This window comes from Haliotis rufescens, unplaced genomic scaffold (genome assembly GCF_023055435.1).
Source record: "Haliotis rufescens isolate VD_foot unplaced genomic scaffold, xgHalRufe1.0.p SCAF_32, whole genome shotgun sequence".
NCBI classification, from domain to species: Eukaryota; Metazoa; Mollusca; class Gastropoda; order Lepetellida; family Haliotidae; genus Haliotis; species Haliotis rufescens.
In genome coordinates, this window is record NW_025964024.1 from 4,847,046 (window position 1) to 4,870,618 (window position 23,573).

General features: G+C 39.0%; 1 protein-coding gene across 1 annotated transcript in view; it reads left to right on the top strand.

Annotated features, from left to right (window-relative positions):
• The first annotated feature begins 1,599 nt into the window (after window positions 1-1,599).
• Window positions 1,600-23,573, top strand: part of LOC124147664 (serine/threonine-protein kinase LATS1-like) — a 42,315-nt gene continuing 20,341 nt past the window's right edge. Inside the window, exons 1-2 of the mRNA XM_046518359.2 lie at window positions 1,600-1,705; window positions 3,324-4,170. Of these exons, the coding sequence (XP_046374315.2) occupies window positions 3,769-4,170 (402 nt within the window). The 5' untranslated portion in view covers window positions 1,600-1,705; window positions 3,324-3,768. The remainder of the gene's footprint in view (window positions 1,706-3,323; window positions 4,171-23,573) is intronic.

A 23,573-nucleotide genomic window follows, 5' to 3' on the forward strand; every position in this document is an offset into this window, starting at 1 on the left:
GAGGCGACTAACGGGATTGGGTGGTCAGGCTCGCTGACTTGGTTGATATGTGTCATCATATCCCAATTGCCTGGATCGATGCTCATGATGTCAATCACTGGATTGTCTGGTCCAGACACGATTATTTACAGACCGCCGTCATATAGATGGAATATTGCTGAGTTCGGCGTTAAACAAACAAATAAAAACATCAACAATTTCTCGCAAATGATAGTGTCATTTTGGTATTTCCTCACAGCGTACGCTATATCGTGATTGATGTAACATGTCTATAGAGAGACAAAATGTTCATGTTTATAATCCGTTCTTGTAATACCTTAGCTACGACACATGAAGAAGCTACAGGTTGTCTCCCCGCTGTAGGAGTGAGCGTTGTTCAGGTCGTGCCATACACTCAGTGTTGTACACGAGACGGGGACTAGCGGCAGTAATTCACACATTCCTGTGTCCAAAAAGTATCATAAACCTGCCGAGCCCGATTAAATCACGCTCTCTTCTCGCGGTACACTACTGTACTTACATTGTTTGAAGGTGGTGGGTTAGTTTAGAATATCTTTGCAAAACCTACATTGAAAAAAACTCTTAACAGGGCTGATCTATAAATAACAAAAAATGCTATATGAATTATTACATTGTGTTAACCCTATAATGAACATGACGTTATGGCAATTTATCACCCTTTATTGTAACAATGATATACAAACATATTAAAGTGTACCACGATTTGTGTTAAAGTACCTGTTGTTTCATTGGCTGGATTGTGGCAGCTGACAAGGTTGTCTGTCCCAAACTCTCCAAAGAATAGTGATTTTAAATGTGAAAAACTGTGTTTTTGTATCCAATGTGGTAATCAATCAATAATTATTATATGTGCCGTTTTACAGGAAAGGTAACGATTTATAAAAATCCTTTTTAGGGTGGTTTTGAAAAAAATAACTCATACAAAGCAAAAAATAGATATTTTAAAAAACCAGTTGATTTTAAATTAGTCATAATCCAGTGTTTCCATGTTGCCAAGAAATACATGGATTATAATTTAAGTAGTCACGCTCTTAAATAATAAACGAAATTTCGGAATCAAGATAATACGAGATTGCAATCAGTTATCAATTTATCGAAATGAATAAAAAACCATTTATTTTTTCTGTTATAGAGCCAGACCCTCATAAGCAAAAAACGTCAGTCGACAACAGGTCACTTTCCGCTATTTTCGTGTAGCGGCTCCAGGCCTAGGTCATTGTATCAGCTTTTGCCACTTGTTCAGCATTATGAATGGGGAATTTTACGCAGCATTTTCCTCGGCCTATCTCCATCAATACCACGTGGCCTCTCTCACAAGTAGATGGGGCACATGATCACTCTGGAATGTCAACAATGTAGAAAGGCGTGGCTTTGTGTCAATCACGGCTAGCGTCGAGTCTACTATAGTTATGGGGGAATAGGTGAGTCGATTTTTCGCACCTGCTGAGTTATAGTATTTGTCAAAAGATACTTAAATAACGCAAATTAAACCTGGTTTTATAGAGATTACATGTTTGACAGTGTAATCATAGGTTTTTTCGTTGTCTTTCAACCATTCCAAAAGGTAAAAATCAGCAAATTTGGTTCACACCTGACACCCCTATTTACGGTGACAAGTTAGTCGGTCGTGGCGTTGTTGGAAATAAGGAGTCCCCAGGTTGTGTCGACCAGCGAATATATTCGCGTAAGTATTTATTGAACAGGAATCGTATAACCTTCAATGTATTTTTCGATTATCATTCTATCGTATGTTCCAAAATCCTTCCCGTTGTAGTGTTCTAAGTCTTCCATCTTGGCCAAAAGTTTCGGGACATTTTGCGGTACAAAAACAACATGGCGGTGTTTGGTTCGGTGGAGGTTGTTCAGTTGAGCTGTCAAAATGTTTCAAAATATCCCGATTAACGTTCTGATAAGCATACTGGTGTACATTTTCACCAATTCTACTTTCATATGAATGATATAAGCGTATTGTTGCTACTTTCCAAAGCGAAAGGCTACGTTGTTTCGTCGGCGAACGAAGTGTGAAGTTTGTTGTTGTATCGGCGGTGCACAGGTTGTGCTGGGCTCCATCGAGGTGATGTGAGAATGCCAGGTATGTCTGTTGCAGTAGGTGCTGGCGCCGCACACTATCACAGCCTATCTAACACGTTAATGTCAGCCCCGTTTTACGGCTGAAAATGTCTGGGTACATCACGATACTCCTGCAACCCTTACAGCGAACCAGCTTCCTGTCTCGGCCTGTTAGTGTTACATCACTGGGGTACACGGCCCGACCAGGCAAAACACTGTCCAGCTGCCACATTTCGCATTTTCCTCAATTACATGTTTACTGTTAGACACCCCCCAATAGTTAGAACAGACCAGTTTCCACTCTTTTACTAACATCGTGTGCCAGAAGTAGCCATTGTTTTGTCATGTCAAAATTTCACTTACATCATGTCATATTTTTACCTTCGTTTGGATGATTTCAGCAATATACATAATATTATTGATTTGGTCATATTGTAGAAATGTTGTTAAATGTGTCTATTAGGATAATAGGTGTGAGTGGACAGTGTTGAATGTGTGTCAACTGTGTTGATATTGAAAGTTAACCACCTTATGTCAGTAACCTACTTTCAGCCTCTAGTGTATAAACAGTGTAACAGCATACTTTGTGTTATTTCTAAGGTTTCGGTATTTACAGATTATGCAGTGTCCTTTATTTCAGCCTAGTGTTATCCCATGTTTTGGTGTATACAACCATTCTATATAATATGCTACGTTTCATTTCATATAGACTAGGCAATATCCCTCTTAAATCAATATGTAAATACATGTACTAGGTATTATATCTTATATTTCAATGTGTTTTGACTGTATATGTCCTATGTTGTCTTGTGTGTTGACTAGATGAAGTCCTTTGTTTCAGTGTGTATTGACTAGATTATGTCATATGTGTTGGTGTATACAACTGTTATATCCTACCTTTCTGTGCATTATGGCAGAATATTGTGAATGTGACATTTAGTATATCCCTCATTTCAGCATGTATACTGTGACTGTCAAGTAGGTTTACATATGTAGTGATGACTAGGGCAATGGGGTAGCCTTATGGTTAAGGTGTTTGCTCATCACAACAAAAAACAGGGTTCCATTCCCCACTTGGATACGATGTGTGAAGGCCATTTCAGGTGACCTCTGCTGCAATATTGCTGGAATATTGCTTCACTCAGTCTTGTAACGAAGATGTATAGACTATTCCTCTATTGTTTAAAAACATTCTGTGCAATGTGGGTAACTTGTAACTTCCCTTGTTTCAGTGTGCGCCAAGGTGTCTGCAGCCCAGACCGGATAGACCAAGAACGCGGCTGCACTCTGCATGAGATACCACAAGATCCCGGAATGTATATTATGTCGCTAGAGAGTGTCACCTAGCGACAAATTCATAGCCACAGCCCATTAGGGCTCTAATCCCTTTCGAAGTTTATTGTTTATTGTTCCTTGCCAGAGGTTGTCAATAGTGGAATATTTATATGGATACCATTTCGTCCAACAACACCATTCAGCGTCAGTGGAGGATTTTACTTATGATACAAAGAAAAAACCTTGGTCTGGAGCTGGCTTAATTCTGATATCCAGTCTCAGACAGTTTTCTGTTGCCATCTCAATACTTGTGTGAATACAGCCTTCAATAATCATATATGTACCACATGAAGGAATACACGTCTTATTTGTTGGGAAATACTACACATTTGGACATACCCTATGAACCGGATGAGCGGAGAGCGAGCGGTACCACAGGCAGCAGGTAGGCGTCCGCTTTTGTCCACGTTTGTCGGAAATAACCGGCACATGCTTCAGGAGATCAGAGACAATCTCAGCCATTTGAGAAAAAACCAAGAGGGAAATGCAGCAGATCTGGCTAACATCAAGCCCGAGTTATCCCAAAGCACACCAAACTTGGTGGATAAAAGTGCTGCCAAGATGACCCGTCTGGATTTATACCACCAGAAGGCGTTGGCCGAGATTCGGGATAGTCTTCGGCCCTTCCAGACTGTGAGTGATACCAGTAGCACTGCCAGCAGTAGCTCGAGCTCACAGGCCAATGGAGACATCGATGTCAACAAGCAGATGCTGCAACAACTTGTGTTGTGTGGGATTGACGAGGTAAGAACCTGCTAGAGGGGCTGTCCCCAAGTTCATGGTTGCTTTACAGGAACCTGGGAGTATTGGTTGGTTTCCAAGAATATGGCTGGGTTGGTTTGCTGGAACCTGGGAGTATTGGTTGGTTTCCAAGAATATGGCGGTGTTGGTTTGCTGGAACCTGGGAGTATTGGTTGGTTTCCAAGATTATGGCTGTGTTGGTTTGCTGGAACCTGGGAGTATTGGTTGGTTTCTAAGAGTATGGCAGGGTTGGTTTAAGAGACAGTTAATTTGGTGTTCACGAACATATACACAGGGACCTTCACAAACATGATAGGTTTGCTTGGTTACCAGTAAGAGCCGGTTGGTTCTTAGGAACATGGTAAAGTTGGTTTCTAGGAATGGTGTGTGTTACCTTACATGAATGGAGTTACTGCCTCACAGGTGAGAGGTGTATCCTTGTGTTTGTATGTGACGGGGATGTCTGTCTGGTGGAGGGTTGGGGTGTGTGACAGCTTTTCACTGAGAATGGGCCTGTCAGCAGTGTTTGAGTGATGAGTTGAGCAGCGTTAGAAATTGGCACTACTCCTGTTGTTCTTGCCAAACTGCCCAGTAGTTAAGGTGTCATAAGGACTTGTAGAAATTTGCCATTTTTAAGGGTGTTATTATATGTTATCATTATAAGGACGAGTGGACTAAAAATGTTAATTTCTACCACTTACCACTGTAGAGGTTTCAAGAAGCGGTAACCAATACCAGACCTAGTCGTCTAAGGCGTCGCAATTTGCTGTGCTGTGAGTTGCGTCCCTTAGGCATGCCAGAAACCTATGATTGTGGATTCGAATCCAAGTTTGCCCCGATTATGTTTCTAGGTTTGTCAGCATCATACCTGTGCTTGTGGGTTTCACCAAAGTGGTAAACGTCTGAGACCTGCATCAGTTCGGGCTTTCCTCGCACATTAAGCTGAAACGCTGTGATATGACTGGAATACTGTTAAAAGCAGCGTTAAACCCAACTCACTCACACCAGAAAGATACACTCAGATTATCCATGTTGGCATCATACGTATTCCAGCTGATGTTGGACTCATTACGTCACCCTGGGTTTTGGATAATTACCACCATCGTCTGTGGATGGTGTGTTTACTGCTGTTCCCAGAATCCTCGCGGGGAGGTCGCTCCGACATTGACATGTGGCCACTCTCCCTAATACCCACACTGCTCGTAGCCTACATCTTGGAACTTTTTGGTAATAGTTATATTTGTGTTCTGGATGAAACTATTATCAGATTATGACCTTATGGATATTAGGAAAATGTCTGAATATTGGGGTATATGTTAATAACGTGTATTTTGTTGTAATTGACACTGATGTGAAACATAGTGCAGTATTGATTATGACATTCTCTAGTTTGTGTAGTTTAAATTACTGAACTGGTTGTATAGCTGTGAGATAATATTGATCTGACAGCAACATGTGTAGAATTACGTTCGACGGGACCTCCGCACCTTGCAATGTCCCAGGTAAATCAGCACAGAAAACCTCTCAATGTGACATCCACACAGCCTCTTTGAGGCGTGGACTGAGGGGACATCAACAAAATAGTCAACGCTATTGTTTTATTTACGCACCCAAAGACTCTGAAACTTTAATTTCATCTGAGATTTTATTATATTCATAAGTATTAATCAATATTGTAGAAGCTATAAAAAATCTCTGGAAATATTTTGCAAAGTATTTAGCCATTTTGCTGTTTTCATGTGTAAGTAAAATGTTCTGATTTGAAATGGTCCCTGAGTGATGGTTTGTGGGCCTGAGGTAATGGTCAAGTGATGTACACCTGGAGGGGTACATAGATCAACAATAGCCCCGGGGTGTCCCCTAGGGCGTACTGTGGATCCCTGTGGGGGGTGGGGCTGACTGGGACCCCTAGGAGCGAGGACAGTTGGAGATACACGGTTTGGGATCGACCTTGACTTACCTACATGAGTCTAACAGCTGGACACTGACCTACCTAGCATGTCAGAATGACTGTGTAAAATCGTGGTCAACTTATTTATGGAACGGGACATTTTTAGGATTTGTTTTCATGAACCATGCTGTGAACCTGGTTAACAATGGTTAATAATAACATGTGATATACCATGTTGTTATTAATGTACTTAATGCTACTTTTTATGAAGGTTTTTTGTTTAGAATGTTTGTTTTTTACAATTTGATGTAAATGAAAGAGTCTTTTTGTCTGTCATGTTTATAAGAATATTCAGTAGTGAATTATTTAAGTTTTTAGGCTAGACTGATATTGAATATGAATATCTATGGACTTTTATTGTAAGAATGATAAATGAATATTTTCAAAGGTAAGGGAAATGTGTTCATTGAAATGGGCTGAACTTGAACTGTTAGGCAATTTTTTTAACCATATTTTTAGACATTTTTTTGTAAAAATTGCATTTGTCTGACAATCTTCTGCCTATCTATTTTTTAAAAGATGATTTGAAAAGAAAAAAAAGCAAAGATACCAGTCCATACTCTTGGTACTTTTATTGACTTCTTGTTATTGTTGTTGTTATTAGTAATAATATTGATGTAGACTGTGCAAACAAACATCAAGACAACAAATCAGTATCATTCAAACAAGAGGACAAAGTAACGTTTCTCCCCAATCAAACCAAACAGAATAGAAAGTAACTGCACCATTGTAAGCATGGGTGACAGATGGGTGTAAGTTTTGTGAGCGAGTGAGTATGGTTTTACAACACTTTTAGCAATATTCCAGCAATATCACGAAGGGGGCACCAGAAATGGGCTTTTCACATTGTGCCGATGTGGGGAATCGAACCCAGGTGTTCAGCGTGACGAGCGAACCCTTTAACCACTAGGCTACCCAACCACCACCCCTGTAAGTTTTGTGAATATCACGTACCATATCATCATGATCATGTATACTATAATTCATATCATAGCTTTTCTTTTTACAAGTAAGAGTCGTGATATAAAATAAACATCTTACCTACAGTCAAGAGAACATAATTAAATGTATGTGTTCTAACCTAAGGCCTTATGTATATTTTAAAAGTTGGTTCACAAGACCAACGGACTCCAAAAATAAGGAAATTAGTGAGAAAAAAATAAAATGACTTTTGACAATATTCTTTTTGGCCTAGTCTTTACCATGTTTACAATCAGGTAAAATGAAGAAAAGACAACATTTTATCACCGTTGTTTGCAAGAAATGATGAATAATATTCATTGAAGTTTTTATTATCAATTATCTTTGGGTATCTTGGTCATGTTAAAGCTTTTTTTTTTTTTATTCATTAGTAGCAGTACTAATCTGGAAGTTGTAAATTATTTATATATTTGGAACACCTACATTGAATCTTAGGACAAAACTTTTGTAAACCATCTAATATAACATTGAAGGCCTCAAAGCTCAGCTGTTGTATTGAGAATCTCAAAATAGCACAGTAATCGTTTTATTTGAGCAAGAAAATAATGCAAACAAATGGGTATTTTTTTCTGTTTCCTGATCCATTTGTTTCCTGCAACTAGGTAGTGTCATCTGTCTGAATGGTACCTAATTATGTGGTGTTAGTTGCTATGACAACCTCACAAATGATTATATCTGATTATCACTACCAAAATCTGTCATCATAGGTCAATGGTGGCCATGAGTTAGGCAGTCTGAGAGTCATTGTGATTGGGTCAATACCATATGTGTTCATGTATCACTGGGTGATGGCTCGGCTATAATGAATATGTTGGATGTTGAAGGTGCTAAACATGTCAATTACCTGCACAGGTAAACAGGCTCGTCAGGATTCTGTGCCAGTAGCTATACGTCATGTTTTGATTCATCAGCGATATGAGGAAAAATATTCCATTTTCTCCAAATAGGGCAAGCGGTTTATCTTATTTCATCTTTATCAGCATGGTCAGTGATTCCATAGGACATGTACAGTTATCTATAATCAGTTTTGTAATTAAGAGTGACTATGAATTATTGATAGCTGTATTTAACTTATTTAATCCCTGTTTATCGAGTCTCAGGTTTTAATTTTCTGAATTTTCACAAAATTGCTTAAGGAGATGTCTGTTCACAAAGTTTTTTATAATAAAGTTTTAGATGGTAGAATATTTATCAAGATTTTAAGTTTGGCCTAACGATGGCCATTAATGGGAAATAAAAGTTTTAATAAGTTGACAGAGTGGCCTAGAATTAGCAGGAATTATTAGTGGATTGATTAGCGATAACATTACGACAACATGTCTAATTATGAGTACAAGTATTCAATTAAACCAATGATTTTCTGTGATTGTCGATAATTGTTTTCACTATAATTCATAAATGCAAAATCAACTATAATGTCTGAGCTCTGGGTAAGCTGAATATTTGTGTAAAATACACATAAAGAATCACCACAACCCCAACTTTGAGTAGTTTGTGTACAAATATAAATTATAAAATTAAAAGACCCCAAAAGTACAACAAGACCATGCATAATTATCCATTGTAATCTTTTCAGCTTGCATTCCTGTATGCCCTTACTGATCCTCATTTACTGATTGAATGCAGGCATCACATATATAGGAACTTTACTGCTGTGAATAATGAAAAGAATGTCTCGCTTAATGTATCTTAGACTTGTATCAGTGTTGTAAACTTATGTGACATGAGACATGTTTATAAAAAGAACCCACCTTTTACTTGTAGACAACTTTTAGATATGATGTTAAATCTTTAATACAATTCTTGTGACTTATCAGTACAGTATATATTTTAAGTGTATGCTGCCAGCCACCTTATGATATATATTAATTTTTGCGTACCATGAATTAAAACAAATGTAATATCTCTCTATATAATGTACATTATGTATATATCATGTATATACCGTTCATGCCTGTAATTATATTTATTCCCATATGTAGATAGTTTGTACCCTGCCCTACGAGGGTGTTCTGTACAAAAACATTCTTGGCACATGAAGACCCTTGGTAGAAGAGGTCTTCAGCAACCCATGCTTGCCGTAAAAGGCGACTATGCTGGTTGTAAGAGGCGACTAACAGGATCGGGTGGACAGGCTCGCTGACTTGGTTGATGCATATCATCGTACAAACGCACAAAACAAACAATAACATTCTTGGTTCTTGACACTTGGGGCTGCACTTGAACCCAGATGCGACTTACATGCTTAGAAGTCCCTGAACAAGCATTTTAATGTATCTTTAAATTATCCTTCATTGACAGTTTACCTAAATAATAAAACTGTTTTTGAGGTTTTATTGATGTTTGTTTGAACATTCCTATATTGTGTTATGAATAAGGATGCGCGGTATTACTGGTATATCGGTAAATTGAGGTTCGTTCTTTCCATTACATATCACAATATCATGTTTTAATGCTCGGTACATCGGGTGATTTCAAATAGCTATTTTTTATCAGGTGTTTAATGTTATACACTTGCCAAATACATTCAAAATGTTTCCGTAATTCCAAAATGGAAGTTCGCATTCTGGAGTTCTTCTGTGGCAGTGGTGTAACACCAAGTCATCACTGTCCTGGAGCGTGCATCTTTGCGTTTGTATTGAATGAGTTAACATTTATGATCCTCAGTTCCTCCATTGATGTTTCAAAGTACTTCTGAATTCAAAATCATGAATTATACAATATATTGTGATACGTATCGTAATACGGTGTTTTGCATTGTAAAATTTTGTGATACACTTTAAACATCCTATACCCATGCCTAGTTATGACAGTATCAGAAAACAAACTGCACTGATTGATACACTGACTTACAGCTATGTCAACACTTGCCAGTCATGTGAAGACAGCCCTGTACCTAAATATTCATGTTATGTATGATTGTAAAGCAGATCCCTCCCCTTTGTTAATAGATATAGTTTAGAACTTTATCGGGAATGCAATCATTGACAAACTAAATGTCAGATTTGATGGTGTTCCATGATAGGACTTATTAGGTACGTTAGAAGCGACCAGCTGATTAAGGAATGTCGACTATGTTTATCAGCTTCAGCTGATGGATTCTGATAAACACTGAAACAGGCTGGGTGTGTCTGATGCTGGGAGATCAATCAGTGGTGATATACGCAGATTAGATGACTCGATCAAGTTATATACAGATAAAAGGCTGACCATTTCGTCTGGGTTGGGTGTGGTTCAACATTTCATTCCCCGATTCTGTCCGGTAAAACTATTTTGCTATTATTGCCAGATAAAATGGTAGTTGGTTTTTCTTCCCTAAGAATGTTGCTGCGCCAGGGCCCAGTTATACGAAGTGTTGTAGCACAATGATTGTCTAGGTCTCCAACTTTAACATTGATTCATGAATGTTGTTGCTCTTAGATTGCTGCGTAGGGCCTGGTACTGTGATGCTTAGACTTGCACAAGTCTCTTAGGCAATAATTATTAGTTTGAATCATAAGTTGTAGATTGTGTAAATAATGAGAACAAGTTGTCCCAAAAAGAGTCTGGAGTCCTAAGATGTACTGTCCACATATCTAGACTTGCCTATTAGGAAGATAGAATTACTACACATCCATGGACTTTTCCTTTAGTACAGCCTTGGAGCAAGGCAAGGTGAAGGTATTTAAGAGATACACATATGAAACAAATGCTAAAAATAGATGTCGGTTTTCTTCTCTCTGTAGATAAAACTTCTTCATAATACTAATTTTTCCATGTATACTGGGGAATAACACTTGCTATACCATGTATACTGGGCAATAAAACTATACCATGTATACTGGGGAATAACACTTGCTAAGCCATATATACTGGGGAATAACACCATATCTTGTATACTGGGGAATAACACTTTCTATACCATGTATATTGGGGAATAACACTATACCTTGTATACTGGGGAATAACATACTATATACTATACTATGTATATTGGGAATTAACAATATACCATGTTTCCTGGGGAATAACACTTTCCCAAGGTGTTGAATCACAGAGAAATGTCAGGGAATATATGGGATTTATATAGGGCATATTTGAGTATCTCATTTTCTTTTCCCCAAATTCAACAATTTCCCTGTTTAGCCTAGAAACCACTCAAGTACTATCTAGCATGTCTAGTGCCGGATAGTCCAAGTTCTGCAGCAATTTGAACTTGCCAGGAAGTTGGTTGTTAACACCACTACACAAGTGATGGAAAAGCGACCATGGTATAAACATGTTATCAGCCTACTTCTATGGCGAGTGATAACAGATATCTTATCCTGGTGTGACCTGATGTGATAAAATAGCGTACATTCCAGCCGTCCATCTATCTCTTGCCTTGGATATATGCTGGGATGAAGATGCTTTCAGTGGGATGGACAGAACGAAGCCAGGTGGCTGGCACTTGGTCCGCAGGCTACATTGGGGAAGGGAGGTGGGGGGACATTCCACTCTCAGCTGGAAGCTACTGCATATTCCACATACTGGCTCTGGGTCATTAGCAGGAACCAGTGGTTCACATAAAGCAGCCACTCCTCCTACAGCACTGAATCTGTATACATATATGCTACTATTTATGTTATTGCTGGGGGCCAAAATACAAAAGTGGTTAGTTGGCCTTTCATCATGTTATATCTGACCCACCCAAAACCTTCTTTGTTTTGGTACTGGTACTGGTACTGGTACTGTGAGTCCTACACCAAATTTGGATGCTAGTTATCATTTAAGTTGAAAATTAAATCCTTGTGAAGATCCAGGTTAGAATAGGTCTTCAGCAACCCATGCTTGCCGTAAAAGGCGACTTTTGCTTGTCGTAAGAGGCGACGAACTGGATTGGTTGGTCAGGTTTGCTGACTTGGTGGATGCATGTCATTGTATCCCAATTTCATAGATGATGCTCATGATATCAATCAGTGGATTGTATGGTTCAGACTCGATTATTTAGACCGCTGTCATATAGCTGAAATCAGCGTTAAACAACAACAAACAAACAATAAGACCCTGAAACAAATATCCAATACAGCCCTTGCAAGTCTTTCATAATCAAGTCTAGATTACTTATACTGCTGTTTCAGATTCTCTGTCCTCCTTTTTGATATATTGTATGAAGATAATTTAACGATATTTTTCTTTAAAATATTTTCATTTCAGAGATTAAATGTTAGTCTATCATTGTCCATGCAGTTTCTGGTGGGGAGGAACACAAACTGTGTGGGCTCCTGTGAACTATGACTAACTATTGAACTCTTGAAAGGGATATTATGTCATTTCTTGTCTGAACATTTATATATGTAAATTGTATGAAATGTCACGGTATCCCCATCAACATGATCAACATGATCAACATGATCAACATGATCAAGCAATTTTACTGTTTGTTTTTGTATTTGTCCCAGTCCCCCCTCACCTAATATGAGGGACATATTTATCGTCTTGTTGTCTGATACATATCTGGTTTAGATAACCATCAGGTCAGTAAGTTGTTATTGAGTAATGTAGCAATCCAAACACTGATAATTACTTACCAGTCAGAGATAATCATAATGATATTGCACAGTAATTATCGGAGAGGAGGTCAGGAGTCTATTGACCTGTACATCAGCTTTATTGTGATAGGTTGTAGGGGCTGTGGTTGGCCAGCCGTTGTCTTTGCTCCTTGTCATGCTATCACACACTCAGCCCTGCTAATGACATCATTGTTATCATTGTTATCAGATATATACATTGAGTTGTCGATGATAATCACACAGAATGATGCAGTGTGATAACATAGATATCATATGTAAAATCTACAGGACTACAGCTTATGTATGTCACTTTATCTCACCTGTCATTAAGATGGGGTGGGTTTACATATGTCAATATTCATTAAACTGACTATATATGGTATATAAGGTATATTGATTATAATTTTTGAAAGTTTTCATCCAATTTTTACACAAGCATTCAAAATTTAGTGTACTATGCTAAGGAATGACAGATTTCCACATGATACCTAGAATTTGTATCATTTAGATGTATCCACTTAAATACAGGAAGAAGAATGTAAGGCTTTCCCATGTGGAGACAATATCGCCATGTGATATATGATATATTTACCAGGGAGTCATGTAGTATGCATGGTATGAAGGGGCTATATTTACTGTGTGACTTCACCGCGAGTGAAGGTAGTGGGATTATACAACAGCTGGAAGTGCAGGGGAGATACTGAGTGTAAGATTATATACTTGGTGGCGGCAGCCATGACGTCATCCATCCTCCGAGTTAGCAGGTAGTTGTAGTCGGGTTTCAGACGCTGCTATTGCTACCAGGGGGTGATATACTGGATTCGCTTACAATGCTCACATGCTTGCTATTTTCCACATGTTGCATGCACTGCATACATATATATATATATATATCTGAATCTAAATAATAATATCTAACTGGGGCAGTTTGGGTGTCTTTATGCTGCTGATGCCGATGGATTATCGTATATTTTGTAAAACAAATTGATAAGAAATGTTTTAATGGTTTTTTTAATGAGAGTTAATTTCAAACCTTGTTAGAAGTTATTTTTAGCTAAACCTCGATTATTTATTAGTTAATAAGTCCCACTGATGTACAGTACCAGCATCAATTGTAATTTCCACATCATATCCCGATGTGCATTTTCTGTTTGTTGTGCTTATAGTTGACCTCCAACCAAATCTGACCCAATTTTACATTTTGATACTTAGGAATTTAAACTCCTTCATCTTTAGGGTAGCGGAGTAGCCTTGTGGTTAAGATGTTTGCTCGTTTTACCGAAGACCTGGGTTTGTTTCCCGACATGGGTACACAGAGACAAGTCGATTTCGGGTGTCCCTGGTGTGATATTGCTGGAATATTGCTAAAAATAGGTGTAAAAGCATACTCACTCACTCCTTCATCTTTCCTTTGCTTAGGGGGCGGGTGGGTAGTTTAGTGGTTAAAGTTTTCTCTCCTCATGCAAAAGGCCCTGGTTCGATTCCCGACATGGGTACAATGTTTGAAGCCCATTTCCGGTGTCCCCCACCGTGATATTGCTGGAATAGTGCTAAAAGCAGTGTAAAACTCTATCACTCACTCCTTTGCTAAGCATACTGAGAAAGGAAAAGAAGTACTGAAATTGTTTTGGACAAGGTGTGGAAAACCATCCAGTGATCTCTGACACTTGCTTCATATTCATTCTGCCTATTGTCATACAGCAATAATTCAACAGGAAATAGGAAGGCACAAAGATATTGATAATGTCACTATTTGGACATATTTTCTGGTCTGAATGTTTTTATGCCAACATTAGTTGTGTGGAATAGTGGATCTGTGGACCTGTCATGCTTTAACATGCTCAGGAACTGAAGCTTATTGGTATTGCCGTTGTGGAGTGTTTGGTTTAGCTGTAGGTGCTAGCATGAGTTGCATTGTAAACATACTTTCAGCATCTGAGAATGAAATTACCAGGGTGTGTGTGGCTGTGTTGATGAGCAGAGTTGGGAGCAGCAGCAGTAACAACACTGTCTGAATCACCACCTGCATCTATTCCCTCTTAATTCGCAACCATGCTGACAGTAACATTTTTGTTGCCTTGTCTGTGTGTTTTATCAGGCGACTTATGAGTGACTCAATACAGAAGATATTTGTGTCAATTGATACATTTCTTGTACAAGGGCTCTTGGTACACTTCCAGTGGAATAGATATTTCAACTTCTAAGATGGATTCCTCTGTAATTAGCACTCTTTACATCTGTTTGGTATGGGAGGTTCATTTTGAAGATTTATACTTAATGTGTAAGCATTTATAGCCTTGTAATTTGGTCCACAGGAGATGTTGGTAGTCTTTGGAAGATTATTGAATTTGGCTGAAATGATGTCTGATGTCACCCCACCTTGATGAGGTTGCCCTGTGTATAATCTTCTCAAACAGATTTCGGCAAACAAGAGTCACACATTGTTATAGCGTGGTGTATGAAATACCAGGACCTTGTAACCGGTCATGTGTGACGGTGCCCCATCTGCCACCCTGTGTCCTGTCTCCCAAATACCACCACACACACCCCACACACCCCCACCCCCATCAGAACATCAGAACATAGAGAACTGTTGCCAGTCATACACAGAACCTGTCCAGCCTTGAGGGGGTATTGAGAGGGTTTTGTATGGAGTGAGTGAGTCCTTCAGTGGCCTGTGGACTGGCCTTAGTGGTGGTGTTCACTGAAGCATGGCCCAGTAGAGGTAGTCATTGTTCAACTCCACTGTTCGCTATGCATGGAATGTCTGCCCTGGGCTAACACGGGTCACCACCTTACCGCAGGAAGTGACTTACAAACACATTGTGTAAGTTCCGTTTACTGGGTGACAAGGCAGTCGAAAGTAACGCTTGGTAATAAATAGGGTTGAATGCAGTACTTGGTGTATTAAAGTGGGCAGTTTAAAGTAGAACTTAAAGAATACATATTGATGTTTTGCAGGCTATGTAAATGGAAGCACCCTTTTGTGTTTACATCACATATCACACAGATGGAAGAAGTAGAACTAGGTGTCTAGGTATATAAGTTATATAAGTTATATATTATATATTATGTCCATTCTTCCTTGGTGTGTATGTGATAAATAGAAAAAACAACAAAGTAGTGGAGGTATAGGAACATAGCATGCTTAATGTATATATTGTATATCAGTATACAACAAGGTAGCTGTCAGTATATGAACTGTTTGCTGCTATGTGTGTTGGAGGTATAGGAACATAGCATGCTTAGTGTATATATTGTATATCAGTATACAACAAGGTAGCTGTCAGTATATGAACTGTTTGCTGCTATGTGTGTTGGAGGTATAGGAACATAGCATGCTTAGTGTATATATTGTATATCAGTATACAACAAGGTAGCTGTCAGTATATGTACTGTTTGCTACGATGTGTGTTGGAGGTATAGGAACATAGCATGCTTAGTGTATATATTGTATATCAGTATACAACAAGGTAGCTGTCAGTATATGAACTGTTTGCTACGATGTGTGTTGGAGGTATAGGAACATAGCATGCTTAGTGCATGTAGTGTATATATTGTATATCAGTATACAACAAGGTAGCTGTCAGTATATGTACTGTTTGCTACTATGTGTGTTGGAGGTATAGGAACATAGCATGCTTAGTGTATATATTGTATATCAGTATACAACAAGGTAGCTGTCAGTATATGTACTGTTTGCTACTATGTGTGTTGGAGGTATAGGAACATAGCATGCTTGGTGTATATATTGTATATCAGAATACAACAAGGTAGCTCCCTTCAGTCACATATCTGTTGTGTAATGCCAAGGTGTGACTCAGATGTGATGGCACTCTGCGAGGTTCCCATCTCCACAGTCTGTGGTGATGGCTACAATGTCAGACATAGAGATACTCATTCCTGGCATTCCATTAACAGCGAGAAGATGATTTGTGGGGGATTGATGAGGTAGTCTTCAGACTCGGGACCGCTTCACAACTTGAGTTTACTGTACAAGATATGTTGGGATATATTGTTGGATTGCTTGACAACGGTATAAGGATCTATACAGAAACATCACCTTTACAGTAAATAAAGAAGTTGTTATCCATAAATTGTGTCTACTAATTCTTTTACAAACTCCTTTTTTTATTAGAAAATCCATGGACATAGTGATTACTATTTTTTACTTCTGCTGCTGGGGTGGAAACATTCGAGTGTTGGTGATGTTGATGGGAATTTAATATATATTAATCAAATGATCTCTTTTGTGAATCTTGTTTGTGGTTACAGAAGAGTATTGTCTGATTTTATTCACTTTCATTCATGGGTGATGGTATCGACCTGGCTGAGTTATGTGCAGAAAGGTAGCAATTCATATCAGTACAGCTGAATTATGATTTGTTTTCCACTCAAACATTGAACTCAATTCCCTCACTAACTAAACCTTGAGGTGTGGAATGTTGTCCTGCTTATCAAGTGTGTGTGAAGCGTGTCAAGATACAAGATACACGATTTTATTGCACAAACGTTTCATGTAGAAACAGTGACAGTATTCTATAAACTATATAAACAGATAAATGATAAGTCAGGATGACAATACAAAGTACCAATACAAAATATTATGTTATAACCTAGGATTATCTTCAGATTAAGTTGAAGTTGTGGACATGATAGCAGAACATGTTACCTGGTTCATTATTTGAAAAAAGTAGACTAAATATTTCTCTGATGTTAAGACTTTCAAAATAATTACTTTTCATGGATGATAGAATTGACTCCTGTCTCATGATTTGTTTGCTTGTTGTTTAACGCGGCACTCAGCAATATCCCAGCTATATGACGGCGGTCTGTAAATAATCGAGTCTGGACCAGACAATCCAGTGATTGACATCATGAGCATTGATCCACGCAATTGGGATTGATGACATGCATCAACCAAGTCAGCGAGCCTGACCACCCGTTCCCTTTAATCGCCTCTTACGACAAGCATAGTTGCCTTTTATGGCAAGCATGGGTTGCTGAAATCCTATTCTACCCCAGGTCATCATGGGTCGCCTCCTGTCTCGTGAAGGGGAAATGTACACTAAAGGGCCAGTATGTACAAAATGATGATAGCTGCAGATACTGCACATAAAGTACATAAAGTTTCAGTGTTCACATCTGAAAATGAAGACAGTCTAGAAATGAACTAGTCAGCAAGTGATAAAATAGTATGAGAATGTACCTGCCGTTTGAGAATCAGGTTAGAATAGGTCCTCAGCAACCCAGGCTGGTTGTTTGAGGGAACTCAGTGGATTGGGTGGTCAGGCTCGGTGTCTTGGTTGATGGCATGTCATTGTACCCTGGTGGTGGTGTTGCTCAAAATGTCAATCACTGGATTGTCTGGGACACACACGATTATTACTTGTCAGGTCACTCATACTGATGGAATATTGCTGGGTGCAACGTTAAATGACTAACAGAGTGTAACTAATGACAAGATTGTAAGGATGATCAACTTCCATGTTACATGGGGTGGTGGGGTAGCCTAGTGGTTAAAGCTTTCCCTCATCACACCGAAGACCTGGGTTTGATTCCCCACATGGGTACAATGTGTAAAGTCCATTTCTAGTGTCCCCAGCCGTAATATTGCTAGAATGTTGCTAAAAGCGGCGAAACTGCTTTTTAACAATTGTAGCGACGTTTTGGTGTACAATGTGATACCATTATGAAGCAAGTGAGGTGGCATATATGCAGGCAGCATAAATAGTGTTGTTACAAATTGTCGGCTTACGGTGTGAGACATTGTTCTAATATGAGTCACTTGTATTCATAGTGTTAGTGACAGGGAAGGGTATATTTTTGTAGGTATTGCTTGTGTTTAAGGTACAACGACCATTGGCTTGCCGTGGCTGAATTACTGTGTGTTATGTACCTGCTGTCATACTCTACCTGTATCGTGTACGTTGAGATCCAGGTCACAGCAGTCGATCAATACTATACCAGCATCAATATTGTAGGTGCAGTATAGGCCACACATTCCTACCCACAAATACAGTTTGTATAGCAAGGCCCTCCACTCACACTGTTATAGTAACATCTGCCTCTGCTTATGTGTTGCCATGGAAACCTGTTGGCGAGAATTTTCGGTCTTTGTTACGAAATTGTTTTGGGGTAGGGTTGTTGTCCCTCACTGCGGCCTGATGGGAAGGGTGGTGGAGCATCCACCACCTGTCGGCTTATCTTCAGAGTCCTCTTACCTTTGTCCTCAGCTAGACATGGTTGCCTATGACAATATGCTTCCCATCACAACAGCTGTTGGCCTAGTTGACTTGACCTTGCAGCGGCCTCCCACATCCCTCCCCTCCTACTGGGGTGTAGGACACTCATGGTGTTGGTGGCTGGCTTACACTCACCTGTGTGGGTGATTGGGTGTCCAGTCACCTGTGTGGGGGGCTTGCAGTCCCCACTCATGGGTCCCCACTCATGTGTGATGGTGAGGTGATGGACAAAATGGGATCAAAAACAGAAATTGAAAAAAATCTATCATTCATAATATTCCTTCATGTTTAACAAGGATGGAAATGCTGGTAAAAATGTTACATTTGTGAATGATATGTGTAAAAAAAAATTATTAATTTTTTTATATATTTTTTTTTTATTCCCATTATTTCAAATACAAAGTATACATGGAACATGTTACATTAAGATCAGCATGGTATATATTCAAATCGCCTTGTTGTACATTCAGTAGTTTGTTTCTCTAGTACATCTGGTAGATCTATATATAATGTTTCTATACAGAATAACAGACAAATTGTAATATTAAATCATATCTTGGTATTCTTGAATAATGTGTGGAATGAAGACCATGATATGTGTAAATTTGTATTGTGAGCCAGGGTGCCGTTGTACAAAGCGATGTTAGCGCTAAGGTGGTCGTAACTCCCATACCTTAACATAGACCTGCGACAGTCGCGGCGCTTAGGTTGTTTTGTACAACAGCACCCAGGTTTGTGGTTCATCAGTGAAGTTTTACACCGCTACTGAATCACCAGGCATACATTTCTCAGATGAAGACTTGTGGTCAACAGTCACATTCCATATCATAGCATAATTACACATATGACAGACTGCACACTACAGTAGAGTAAACCAGATTGTTTGCTGATAAATATTCTTTTTATTGCAATAGAGTATAAAAACAACAACATATATATTGAAAGAGCATCATGTCAAAAGAGGGCCAAACATACCTGGAAACATATTTATGAAAGAAGCATACATGAAACATAGTTGATTTTTCTGCATCAAATTTATGTATTGCATCCAAGCCACTTCATATTACCTCAATACTTCTGTATATTGCCTCAGAGACACTATATTACCTCAATACTTCTGTATATTGCCTCTGAGACACTATATTGCCTCAAAACCTGCTATATTACCTCAAACCCTCTGTATATTGCCTCCGAGACACTATATTACCACATAAATGCTATATTACCTCAAAAACTCTGTATATTGCCTCAAAGTAACCGAAGCGCGTTGAGTTGCTACCTTGCCACCATTTATTGCTGTGTAACTAATGTGAGTGCATCCCTCGAGAGTTTCTGCGTACTGAGAGTGTATTCGTGTGTTATCCCTAGAGTGTACAGGTAATATTGTTGATTGCTGGTTTAAGGTAGACAGCTCAGGTGTGATGATATGCTTGGTTCGTTATCAGTGATGATTGGTATGTGTCAAGTCCAGACAGGTAAGCCTGTGTTCACGTTTCACATACAATGAAATAGTGGTGCTGATTTATTTTGTTAATTGGTCCTATTTATATTAGCTTGGTACGTTAAAGGGGAACTACGCTTGGGTTAATCGGGAAGTTCCAGCAATTTGATTCAAGTCTTTTATACTTTTCTCGGTCAGCTGACCAACTTGATATGTTGTATATCCATATGTGAGATGGTGATTATTACCCTGTATTACATAGCAACAATGTCTGAGTTTCACACACCACTGCAGAGTCTAGACTTATACTGCAGATGGCAGCATGAAGCGTAGTCCTTAAGAACAGCGGAGTTATTGACCCTTGTGTTGAGTGTGGTGGTGTCTCTTGTATGACATAGTTTTGATGAGCTGCACTCAAAATAGACACAATTTATGGACAACAACTTCTGTATTTACTGTAAAAGCTATGTTTTGGTATAGATCCTTATATCGTTGTCAAGCAAGGCTGGCTGTTGATGGTGTTGAGTGCCACATCTCCATGTAGACCACAGATAAATTGTTTGATAGGCATTACTTAGAAGTTAACGGATGACAAATTAGACACAATTTATGGATAACAACTTCTTTAATTACTGTAAAGGCGACGTTCGGTTGTCAAGCAAGGCAAGCCCTCTGAAGTGATGAAATGTGTGCAACTCTGTCTCTGTTGTAACTCAGCAGAGACATGTCTCGTATTCTGAACTACGATTCTGACCTTGGCAGCAAATTTGGAAAAAGAATATAAAAAATTCAAAATTTGGGATTTCTTTAATGTAATTATCCTGAATTTAGAACAATTTTAACATGGCATTGAATCTAGTAATGTAAATTAATCATGAAAGCCTCGTCCTCTTTATTGGTCCTGTTATCAGTGAAATACTAACCACATCAATAGAGCCATAACATTAGTTATATCTATTTGGACATGAACAGGATGACTTGTAGAAATGTTTAAATCTATTTGGGGAATTTGTGCTGACATTTCCTGTGGACCTGGACCAATAAACCCCAATTTAGGCATTTCAAAGTACAACTATTAGCCTGATTGGTCCTTTCCACAAGGCCATTGTAGTGCTGAGGTGTATGTAACTCCTGTACCATGTACTATAACACAGACTTACGATGGCCATAGTGCTACCATCACTTTGTGGAACAGGATCTAGTGCTAGACATTGTGACCTGCATCTGACTGAGACACTGCCGAATTAATCATAAACTACTGGATTGATATACACCATAGAATACAAGCTAGACAAACAAAGTGGGTTTTGAATGGCTAGAATTGAACACGATAGGCCTGCCGAAGTGCCCGAGTCTAGTGTCACTTAGTGCGGTGAGTGGCAACTCTTCAAGGGGATTTATGAGCTTGTCACAACACTGAAGACAATGAACTTAGGGGTCCATCAACTGATCAAGGGTCCCTCCCCTTTATTTATGGGTCACTTTTGTCAGTTAACTGATCACTACATACGTAGTAGTCCAGCTTTCGCCAGTTACAAGTGACTGACTACATTTTCAACTTTAACCATAGAAATTTCTATTTTCACTTCTTGCTTCGGCTTTGTAACCCAGTCCTGTCTTAGCTTGCTGTTTATGGGGATATAGGGATCTAGAGGTGTGCTGCTGTACTGTTTGAATTTAGGGACCCCTTTAATTAGTTAAATCTCACATTTGAAGCATGGTTTTCATCTATTTATGACAAGCATTCTTGGATTTCATGATTAATACTTAATTATGAAAGTGATCATGGTAATGTAATTTGGAACATTGGTAATAGAAATATTTAGTCATGCGAGAAGATATTGTTGTGAAAATGATGTGTCAGTCATGTACTTGGCATTAGTATTGCTAATGTTTCCCGACAGCGGTGTACTGAAGCTGTAGACTCTCTATTGATGGAGGTAAACATGTGGGTGTGCACTCAGCTCAGATTGATCAGTCATAAGTGCGGTATTGTCATTCCATACAAAAACATGTCCATTAGTCAGTGACTTACTCAACGTGAGACACTATCATTAGAATGGGAACTATATTCACATACATTGTGATCTGCTTGATCGAATCGTATGATACTTGTTCCTGTTAATGGAGATGGTTGGAGTATTATACTGTGACTATATATGTTGTGTGTATTTAACGCCAGATTCCAGATACTTGTGTCATGTTAAGCACACATTCTTATGACGTACACGTCATTTGTTTATTATATGTATCGGATGGAATTTGTACTTGGCTCTTAACCCTGATGCGGGTACTGCTCCTGTAGTATCGTTTACCTGAAGCCTTGAACGTGCATGCATCTTGGCTCTTAAATAGAACTGTCTGAAGTTTTCTTTCAGTTGAGTGAGTGAGTGAATGTTGTTTTGTGATGAAGCCAGCAGTATTCTAGCTCTGTTATGGCTGCAGGTAATAAAGTAAGCACCCAGCGTACCTGTGTTGGACCATGTCGTCAGGGTTTATGATACACAATCAGCCAGATCACTCTTTTCAGGTCAGCTTTTACAGGGCCTGTTTCTGGCCAACTCACAACAGAGACTCCTAGGTTAAGGGTTGTGTTTCAGGTGCCCCTAAGGGGCGGTCGGGTAGCCTAGTGGTTAAAGCGTTCGCTCGTCACGCCGAAGACCCGGGTTCGATTCCCGACATGGGTACAATGTGTGAAGCCCATTTCTGGTGTCCCCCGCCGATATATTCCTGGAATATTGCTAAAAGCGGCGTAAAACCAAACTCACTCACTCACTCACTCAGGTGCCCCTAATGATTGATGTTGTGAGCATTCTCCAACGTGGTCAGGGTACAATGACACACATTTTACCCAAACAGACCCAATCCATTTAGTCACCTTGCACGACCAGATTTGATTTGCAGGGGACCAGTTCTTATCCTAGACAATTGTTACTTTAGTCATGCATGTACATAAATAAATGTAACTTTGCTATTTACCTCAAGCTGTTTTGAATTTAATACAGTTTATTTACTTTTTCAACTTCCCTCAAGTTCATTATGAGCTTAAAGAAGTTATTGTAACTTGAAGCTAAGCCTTAGTTTCACTTTCACATTGTGAGTTTCCTATAGGAACTCAAAGTGTCTTGTCGAAATGAAACACTCTGTTAATCTGACAAGGTAGATGTGGGGTGAGATAGTTGGCCTATAGGGTAAAGTGTTTGCTATAATATCCACAGATCTAGGTTTGGTTCTGACATGAGTACAATCTGGAGCCA